Here is a 10,138-nt window from a genome sequence, read left to right as displayed (position 1 = left end):
AAGCCAACAAGTCAAATCGAATTTAGAGGATTCGCGTGACTTCATGTCGATCTCGCGATACTTTCGTGGATCTCCGACACATCCGGAAACATGGCAGACGAGCTCGGGCAAAAATGGGACCGCTGTCTTGCTGACACAGCCTTAAAAACAGGTAAATATCTCTCCTTTCATGTGGTTTAATGTGTCTCTACTGGTCTAAATAGTTTCGTTGTGCGTTTTGTCACTTAGAAAGCCGCAGAAGGTTTAAAGGAGATCTTTTTAAGCTGGGTATTATTGTAACCAGGCTGGAACTGTTGCTAAGGTCAAAGCTGGATGAATGAGAATAGCTGTTTTATTTAAGAAAATCTGTGATCGATGAAGTGGGAAATATGTCAAATTACGTTGTGTGGAAAAAATGTACCCGTTTTATTAACATTCAATGGATTTGCAATCTGCTCTCTTGTTTTTTACACGAATTACACCGTTTCCAGATTTTCCACTCATAACTCTTATTTATTACATGTTTAAAGCTGTACTTAAAATTGGAAGAGATGCACTTTAAATGAACATTATTAGAGAAAATGTCCGAATGTACACTGTTATTAGAATACTTATGATATAGATTCATTATTCTGACTTTTGTCTGCTTAGGAGAAAGCATCTTTTTTTTTTTTTTTTTTTTAGAAAAATTCTAATATGTCCAGATTCAATGGACCCTTATTCTAACTGTGGTGCATCCAAAATCTTGAGAAACACTATTGTTGATTGAAATAATTTTTTATCTCTTCACATAAATCTTTTGTTACCTACACAGTCATGGTAAAAATAAGATAAACTCTCCATCAATTCCAATATTTCACGCATCAAGACATGTTGATAATGAGTTGATTCATATTGGATTTTAAAATGAGTGAATCACAGAATCAGAGTAATAACAACATGTCAAATATTACACTGTCATTCAACAAAGTGTATCAGAAACAGACTTCCTGCCACCACTACTACATAAGAAGCTACCAATACTTCAAATGAAGTAATTATTGGGTGATTTCCTGGGAGAAGTTTTAGCATTTTGCTCCTGTGACATATTTATGTTAGTCTTAACACAAGGCAAACAGGAAAAATGTGAAAAGTGTGACACAAGGAATCACAAATTAAAGCTATTCATTGAAACATCGATGGATACCTTATTGACTGGTTCCTTTCTAATTGTTAGAAAGCTGAAACATTAAAGACATTTGCATATTTTCTCAGCAAAAGGCCTCGTAGCAACGTTACCTTGTGGTTAGAATGTGCCATGCTAAAACAATTACTGATAAATAAAATAAATGTGTTTTAGCACTAAACATCACTGTGCTGAATGCTAATTGTGTAAAATAACTTAGGTTTGTAAATTTGCATTAAAAAAGTCACAAGACTTGTGCAATAATGTCCTTTGGACAGGTGACACCACAGATGATGATTGACAAATTTATGAAGACATTTTTGGTAAACAGCACATCATCACAACACGGTTTACCAGCTATTGGTGCTGCAGATGTTGGATCTAGAGTCAGATTTGCAGAAGGTCATTAGAGAAAAATAATCCTTCAAAAAGTACTAAATATGACTGTAAAGAAGGGCTCCTTCATTAAGGGACAAAAATCACGGCCCTGATTGCCATAATCTTGGGAGGTTTTCGATTGTCCGATACATCAGTGTGAAACCGATCTTTTCTACCTTGGTAAAGGTTTAGAAATCAGCCACCTGGCCACATCTGCATGTTCACGATTAACAATAGTCTCACCAGCGGTGCTAAGTTGGTGAAATTGTCACAACATTGGTGACTTTTTAAACAAAAAAATCAGAATTGGGAAGTTAGGCTTTTTAAATGTCAGTGATCAACCAAAAAGCTGCAATCGCTGCACCCCTAACAAAAGAAGCAATGCTTGTGTACCAAACTAGGATGCGAATTGGCCCTGCACGTGCATCAGATGGCACCCGGAACAAGAGGCAGCTAAAATCTCTGCTAAACTTCACAGGTTGCACAGGTGCAGACTTCCTGCGTTAAATGTGCAAAAACACAGAATCAAGCTTGAGAAACTAAACTGAGTAGTGAACCTAAAGCCCATCGAATCACTGCCATGCTTTTCTTGAAAGACTTGCGTGAGATTGCCTCAGAGGCAAAGTTTGGCAGCCATCAGATCTAACATCACAGCTCAAATAAACCCAGTTGTTTCCTGTTAAAAAGGGGATGTTGCTAATTGCTACAACCAGAACGAGCCAATAGGCTTGCAGCCTGTAAAACTGGTTTCTCATTCCCGATTCCATGTTTATATCTGACCTCTAGAGACGAGTAAAGCAGGTCCAGCTCACTTCTTTTCTTGGACGGTGCAGATCCTGTACTGAATAACTCATTTAACTCTGATGATGGATCTGATTTCATGCTCAGAAGAATGTTTCTAAATCATTCAGAGCAATGAAAAGATATGAGCTGTGAACGCATTTACATATTGCAAGAGAAAAGGTTGCCAGCGCTGCATGACGGCTTGGTTATGGAAAGTTACAGAGCTTTGTTGTGCGGCTCCTCGAGCCGAACATATGCTGAAGATTTTCTCTGGCAACCAGACACCTTGGCACGGCTGACAGCTTTGAGCACAGAGCTCAAAGAAATGCCACAAAGCAGCTGGATTGTTTTCACTTATAAACACAAGTTTTATTACATCAAAAATGTCATTATCATTCATCTTAAATGGAACATTCATGTTTTGTGTTAAAAATTTACACAGCTTGGCTTATAAAGAGAGTCTAAGTTAACCTTCATGTGATAAATAAATAAACACGTACATGTTGCTTCCTGTGGACAGTCAAAAACGCTAATAAATGCGAACCACAATTGCTATAACTAAAGAAGAAATAAAAAATGTCTTCTAAAATTATGTACAAAAGACAAAAAAAGTGTACAGTTAAACTCAAAATTATACATAGCCCTGTCACTTTAAATGTAAAATTATTTTTGTTTAGGAATTGTCATTATTAAAAAAAACTTAAAAATATATGTTTCTTAGAGTTTACGTCATTTTCAAAAAAAATAACTCAATGATCACAGGAAAATAACTAACACTAAATAAATCACATCTGTCTTCTAATTGCTGACCAGCTTTTCATTGTTTCCTCTGATATTTTGATGATTTATTTGTGGATCCATGTTTGAGGTTGAAGAGCCTCCGTGCCATCGCCCTAATTTTTCATTCTCTTTAACTGGTCATGATTTCAAAACATTAATGAAAACATTTTGGTAAAATTAAAATTATACTTTAATCCTAAATCCACCGAGGTAATTAGTAATAGTCATTAAAAATCGCATTTATTGTTAAAATCCTGGTAAGACTGCTTTTATTTAATTGTTTAAACCGTTTTTTGAGTATTTTTTACTCTGAATTTTGTAAGTAGTCCTAACTTGAAGTGGAGATTTGAGTCTGTACTTTTAAAATAGATCATGTCATCGTTTAGCTTTGAAATATTGGTGAACGAATTGATTAGCTTTGTCATCTGTGCAGCTCGTTTTAGTTCTTCCATGGAGACATCCACTTTTTATTTTAACTGTAACGGTTGGTAAACATAATTATTTTATTTTTTTTGCCCTGCTGCAAGTGTGGTCTCCGAATATAACTTGTGACAGAAACAAGAGGGGAATTTGAAGTCATGGTATTGGTTAAAAACAACAGTGTGGAGCAGAAACATTTGCCAGAGTAAAACAGTCGGGGTTAGGGTTCGAGGTGCAGTATTCAATCACACTGATTGAATATGACTGGCTTTTTGAAGTCATTTGCAAAAAATAATTCAAACCGTGAATAACAGTGCAATTAAACAGCTCTGGACTTCATTTGCTGGAAAAGCCCACTGAGTTTTTTTTTCACTCGTTTCATGTACAAATGTTTTTGTTATAATCCAGTCCCCGAGGAGAAACCCAGACAAAAGAAAAGGGAATGAGATATTGATCTACCCTCTCATTCCCCCCAAAAGCTTTCATTGTATCCCTGACAGTGGAAAATCAGCGGCTTCAGAAACATTCTGGCTGCAGAGCAAAGAAAGACTTGGGCTTCAGCAGACGGAAAGTCTCAGATTTTAACAGAGTCGTCGCTTGAAATGGAAGGAAAGTTATTGTTGATGTGTACTTATAATAAAGATGAGCTGAGGGTTTTGTGGTCTTGTTTGACATGTGTAAACTGTGTAATAAGAAACAGTCTGAGGGTTCTGGTTAAGGCACATCGGTCATGCTGCATAGTTCTCTGTATCTAATTAGGAGCCGCTTGGGCCCAAATGGCTTTTTTTAATGTGTTTTGTGTTTTGACCGGCCTGCTGTTGGGTGTGGTGTGGCCTGCAGTGAGGTGAAACTCAGCGCACAGATACATTCTTACTAATAACCCTTCCTGGTTTCCACAGACGGACCTGCCATGGATGTTTTCAGTCCCACTTGTCTCGATCCCCTGGTTTATCTGTCTTGGGTTTCCAGTCTTGTCTCTAGGAGCAAAATTTAGCAACAAATTGACCATATTTTATAACCCCTTTGGATATTTTTTACATTTTACAATCACAAACTTTTATGTATTTTGAGTAAATACATAAAAGTATTTATGCAGCGAATAAAAAGGCACACCATTTTTTCCTTGAAATATTTAACAATTATCAAGTGATTATTGGAGACACTGTTTTTGCCTTTGATAGGAATTTAAATATTTATCTATTTATGTATTAGATTCATTTTGTTTTAATGTAGTGTATTTTTATTTATTTATTCTTCTTTTTACTTGTCTATGGAAAAGTAAAAAAACAAAACATGATTATCCCAATTTTTAGACTTGAAATGACAAACATGAGCATCTATTTCTTACCATCTCACCCGAGTCAATGAAAAAACATGATGCTGGCAGCATCATGTTGTGGGATGCTTTTCTCCTGGTCTATTAGGTATATACTGTGATTTAATTGTAGCACTAGCTGAATGTTTAGTGTCTGTGTCCTGCTGGTAGATGGACATTTGTCCCAGTCCTGTGTCTTTTACAACATTTGACTAGTTTTCTCCCTAGGATCGCCATATTTGGCTGAATCCATCATCCCCTTAAATCCAGAGCAGCCTTCTTGTGCCTGCTGAAAATTTTAATTTGCTTTGAGACCATTTTCAAGTAATATAATCGTAAAGTCATAATAATGCAATAACACACTCGTAAAGATAGATAAAATTTAAATTCTAAAAATAACATTTAACTGGAACTGGAAGACATTTTAAAAATAGAAACAACAAATAAAATGAATTATGAAGTCTCTTTAGACAAAATAGGGCTTTGTGAGACCAAAGCACCAGAAAACTTTTATCACCCAGTTTTTAGTAGAAAGAGAGAAAAACAATAAATCATGCAAATTTATATTTTTTATCTCGTTTTATTTTGTCATGCAGTTAATTGATTTGTTGCTCATCGCAGCCGGCCTAATGAATACAAATGTTTTCCACACTTTCCATATTAATAAATATATTTATTTAAAAAAGGAACTGGTGTCCTTTATGCAACATACACATGTAATGTGACAAAATGTGAAACATTCAGCGGGTTTATTCTGTTTTTATTCTGCAGATATTTATGCTAAATAAAATGTATTCACATTGTTCCCTGTGCAGAGATGTTTTAGTGATCCGATTATTTTTCTTGTTTACACCCATCTGCCTGACGTTATAGTAACCTGATTTCATGTTCTGTCTTTTTTATCAGTCTCTTTATATTTCTCTTTTTCTCTTTGCAGTGACAGGCGTCGGTATCGGCATCGTGTTTTCCGTCCTCTTCTTTAAACGTGAGTTTGATTTCTTTGTACATCTGTGAAGACAAGCAGATGTGATTTTATTTTTCTGTCCCTCCTCCCACCAGGTCGAACGTGGCCTGTGTCGTTCGGATCGGGCCTGGGGTTGGGAATGGGATACAGCAACTGCCAGCATGACTTCAGGTCACCATATCTGATTCATGGCCGCATGGTTAAGGTGAGTACGCAGTGGAAAATGTGTTGCTTCTTACACCAAAACATCGGTTTTATAGCTCCTCTCACATTTCAGGACCAGTGATGAAAGACTGAAGAAGAACATGGAAATCTCATCTGTTTTAATTGAATTATCTTTTTGGCACCAACTTCCAAAGATGCCCACATTGTGTATCTTGCAATACAGTAAATGTATATTTAATAAAATTATTGCATAAAGCTTTGTCTTAGTCTCTCTCTGTCAGTTTTTTCCATTGCTGTGTGAAAGTGTGAGAAGAATGAAATGTGTTCTGGGGGTGGAAGGTAATGCTCTGTGTTAATGAGCTGGGAGACTCAGACTCCTGCTGTTTTGGAATGAGAGCCAGGTTCAGCATCTGCAGCCCGTACAGAGAGTGGGAGGATGAATAGTTGTACTGAATGATTGAATAAAGACGTGCATTTGGCAGAGGAACAAAGCTGATGTTGACAGGTAAGAAGGAAAGAAACAGATTTAGGCCATTTCAACACATTAAAGATTTGGTTCAGGTTTTTTGGAATAGGTTTCGTTAAGTTTTTAGTAATAGTTCCCATGCCTTTAGTACAAAGAAGTTGTATTGCCTTGACCTTGTTGAAAATGTTAATTCCTAGTCAGCCATATCTCCTTACAAGAGCGTATTATAGCCATTGTACATAAAAAAATGAGTACATTGCTGTCAAAAAAACATTTTCTGGAAAAAATTGTGACATTTTTGACTTTTCCAAAGTTTTGAAAATGTTTGACTTTTTGAAACTCACATTTTCAAGTTTTTTCTATAAACTCTTTTTTTCTTTCTAGAAAATTAAAGAGATCTTAAAATTTGAGGGTTTCTTTCTCGCAAATGTTAAACTTTTGAAGCTTAGTAGCTTCCTTGTTTAGAGATGAATCTAAACATGTAAAAGTTTTTTGGTGAAAATGTACTCCTTTTTTTATCTACTATGGCCTTTATACACTGTAGTAGTCCCTTCATGTTAGCAAAATAACTCCAACCAAAAATATAGCAGGGTAAATACACTATTACTGCGTTCCAGTTGTACTCGGAACTGGGAAATTCCGACTTCCCAGTCGGAAATATCGACTGTAACGCTTTCCAAAGTCTGATTTCCCAATTTGAAACTGGGATCAGCTCCGACTTGGCGTTTCAAGATGGCCGCTCTTCGAATCTACAATGTGAGCTACGGTGGAAACAATTATTTTACAAGACACACAAAAAAGTGTCTAAAATCAGTGTTACATGTAGCGCCTGTAACTCTACACTGAACAAATTAAAAGTGGTGTTTATCTACGGAAGGTAAACCTTAAAATTATGCTTGTAAGAGATTTAGCAAACAATGGGCGTCGCCATGTTGAAATTCCGACCGGAACGCCGTTATCTCCGGTCTCACAGCTCCGAGTTCCCACTTCCCAGGTCACTGTACCGCAGCATTTGTTAGGAATTATTACATTTTTCAACAGAGTATTGTTTAAAAAATGGTGTGGTTTTATTCAGTGCAAGAATGTCAGCGTTTCTATTTGCGCACTGGGACTTGTATCTGTCCTCCAGATCAGCTGCACCTCTCTGCCTCCTCCTCTCTGGAGTAAACGTTTAGATTTTTGGACCAGAATATCACTCTTGGTCTTGGTCGTGCTTTTAAGTTCGTGTGGTGGTTTTAAAAGGATTACTCTCCATCAGCTGAGGCAGCTGGCGCACTGAACAAGTTAACTCCAAATGATTCTGCCGAACAAAACGCAGAATCTCAACAATGATCTGCTTTGAAACTGTAGACTGTTGATAGCCACTAATGTAGTTTTTTTTTGCCACATATTAAACATTTTCTGTTTGACTTGGTTCAGCTCAGAGTATGCCTGATTTAACGTCTTTCTGTTACGTCACACAACTTAAGAAAATCATAACTAACCTTGTTTTAACCATTGCTTTGTTGTAAGTGTGGAGTTTTTCCTGTCCAGTTTTAAGTCTTTTGCGTTTTTCCCCCCCATGATTGTCCTGTTTTTAGCTTCATCTAATCAGCTATGACCAGCTTCCATTTTCCCTGCAGGAAAAAGTTAGTATGGGTGAAAAAACATCACGAAAAAAGGCTTTTATATCAGTCATATTGATCATTATTAATTCATTTTTAAATATCTGAAATACTACCAAACTGGTGATGTGCTCTTCCTGTTTTATCAATAGTTTCTTCTAGGTGTTGTGCTCCTTTCACTCCATGTTGTTGCTTTTTTTATTTTTAAGACGTTACGTATGGGCTGGTTTTGTGGAATAAAACACCAACAGCAATAATCTGGTTTATTTAGCCTGTCATGAAGAAAAAATGTGGCTGTTAATTTTTCAAAATCATGTTTCCACCATGTTAATACATTTATAAATGTCAGAGTTCCAAACTAAATATTTATTTAACAAGCCAAATATTTAGCTTTCAAATTAAATATTTATTTTGCTAACTAAATTATTGATTTTCCAAACTAAATGTTACATTTTCTAATATTTAACTTAAATATTCCTCTGTATCTTTTTCATTTTGAAGTGCAGCTCCCTGACAGCGTCCAGATTTATACTCTCCTAGCTTTCTCGTCAGTCTGTGTGGACAGACATGTCTCTGGAGGATTTTCAGTTCAGGCGATGAATTGGACTGAGAGCTCTGTAAGATTTTCAACGTTTGGAATATTATTTTATGTCATCATTCGGTTTTAAACGTCTCCAAAGTTTTCTCCCTGACCTGTTTGCTGGGTTTGGGCTTCATGACCCAGTTTGTTCGCTCACAGAACCGCTATTTATATGGGATTAAATTACAAAATGATTCTTTACTAATCCGATTTCTGAAGGCTTCTGGTTGCTTCTAATTTTATTGAGGGGTATTAAAATAAAGGGACTGAATTCAAATGTATGCTGCCCTTTTCAGGTTTTTAACTGAGAAATGTATCATTTTCACTTACAAGGTTGTGTTTGTTTATCTTAATATTTATCTTAATATTCCAGTTTATTAAGTTTTTGTTTCACCACCAACATTCTTTGGTTGTTGCTGCTGCTTTGGTACGGATGGACAGATAGATTTCTTTCAGATATCAAGAAAAGACAGAGACCCACATCGAGCTTTTGTCCACTTTTTTAAAATTAGACCAAACATGATTCAACATGCATTGTCCTGTTTTACATTGTGATTATTGCAGAGAAGAGTTTGTAATTACCAAAACCGCTTTTTATCTCTGTAAGCTGAAAAATTATTTATCTACACATCGTCTCTTTTGTCCTGTGCATCCACCGACTCTGCAGGACAATCTGGAGTGTGTCTCCTCACTAATGAGCTGTTGCATGGGTTTGGAGAATGACAGGAAAATGTTTCTGTGTGTGTGTGTGAGACTGTGCACACATCCATCCAACCACCCTGGTGGAGCAGAATCTGAGGAATGCAGCGAAATGCCCTTTCTGGACTGGGACCTGGGCCTTATTACTAACAGGTGAGTTCTGCACTTTTCACGTCGGAGTGTAACACATGTTGAACACTTTCACATCAAAGCGAACACCGCTCTCCATTACACAGACACTCATATTTCCCTTTTCATCACAGCAACAATTTTGTCAGTAATGTAAGCACATACATTCCTTTGCACAATGGGAACAGGGTCTGGTCCATGGGCCTGCGCTCAAAGGCTCGCTTCTTCAGCGCTGCCTGTGCTGAGATGCATCTGGCACAGAGTAACCCTGTCAGAAATTAGACCGTGTCACTCATCCCCCATCCATTAAAATAGCTGTTAGCAGGTGAAGCGTGAAGCCGATAGGGGCGCGAGTGTGGACCAGAACATCTGGGAACAGAAGGTGTGCTGGGTGTGAGTGAAGGAGTGGGATGTAGCTCTTTGAGATTTTCAACCCAGAGTAATAAGCTGGTCTTAAAGGGGACCCACTGTGCAAAATTAACTTTTTGTATGTTTTTATACTTCCATTTGAGTCTCAATTGCTTCTAAAAACGAGCCATTTCAAAATTAGACACAATTGACAGGAAATGTGCTGTTACCTAGCAACCCAAGCACAGCTCCGGCACGTTCGCTCAGCTGGTTTTACCGCTGTACAATGGCTGCTGGAAAAGACAAGTGTTTTGTTGTTCACTTACCATCCTCCAGAAACCATGTGCTGCATACTTGTTTGTT

At 37.1% G+C, this 10,138-nt stretch overlaps 1 protein-coding gene across 1 annotated transcript; it reads left to right on the top strand.

The window, feature by feature from the left end:
- On the top strand, positions 1-6,210 carry LOC116709785 (MICOS complex subunit Mic10-like). Its single transcript, XM_032548438.1, has 4 exons — positions 1-151; positions 5,758-5,805; positions 5,880-5,989; positions 6,062-6,210. Exons 1-4 carry the CDS (start codon positions 91-93, stop codon positions 6,068-6,070), a joined length of 228 nt encoding a protein of 75 aa, XP_032404329.1. The 5' UTR covers positions 1-90; the 3' UTR covers positions 6,071-6,210.
- The last annotated feature ends 3,928 nt before the right edge of the window (positions 6,211-10,138 follow it).

This window comes from Xiphophorus hellerii, chromosome 20 (genome assembly GCF_003331165.1).
Source record: "Xiphophorus hellerii strain 12219 chromosome 20, Xiphophorus_hellerii-4.1, whole genome shotgun sequence".
NCBI lineage: Eukaryota > Metazoa > Chordata > Actinopteri > Cyprinodontiformes > Poeciliidae > Xiphophorus > Xiphophorus hellerii.
This window is presented reverse-complemented; position numbering and strand designations above follow the sequence as displayed.

What these genes read in the sequence shown, in the direction of transcription:
- LOC116709785 (XM_032548438.1), top strand. Translation starts at nt 91, where the DNA reads ATGGCAGACGAGCTCGGGCAAAAATGGGACCGCTGTCTTGCTGACACA. An exon ending in TGACACAGCCTTAAAAACAG is followed by an intron (nt 152 to 5,757) that starts GTAAATATCTCT and finishes TTCTCTTTGCAG; the next exon opens with TGACAGGCGTCGGTATCGGC. An exon ending in TTCCGTCCTCTTCTTTAAAC is followed by an intron (nt 5,806 to 5,879) that starts GTGAGTTTGATT and finishes TCCTCCCACCAG; the next exon opens with GTCGAACGTGGCCTGTGTCG.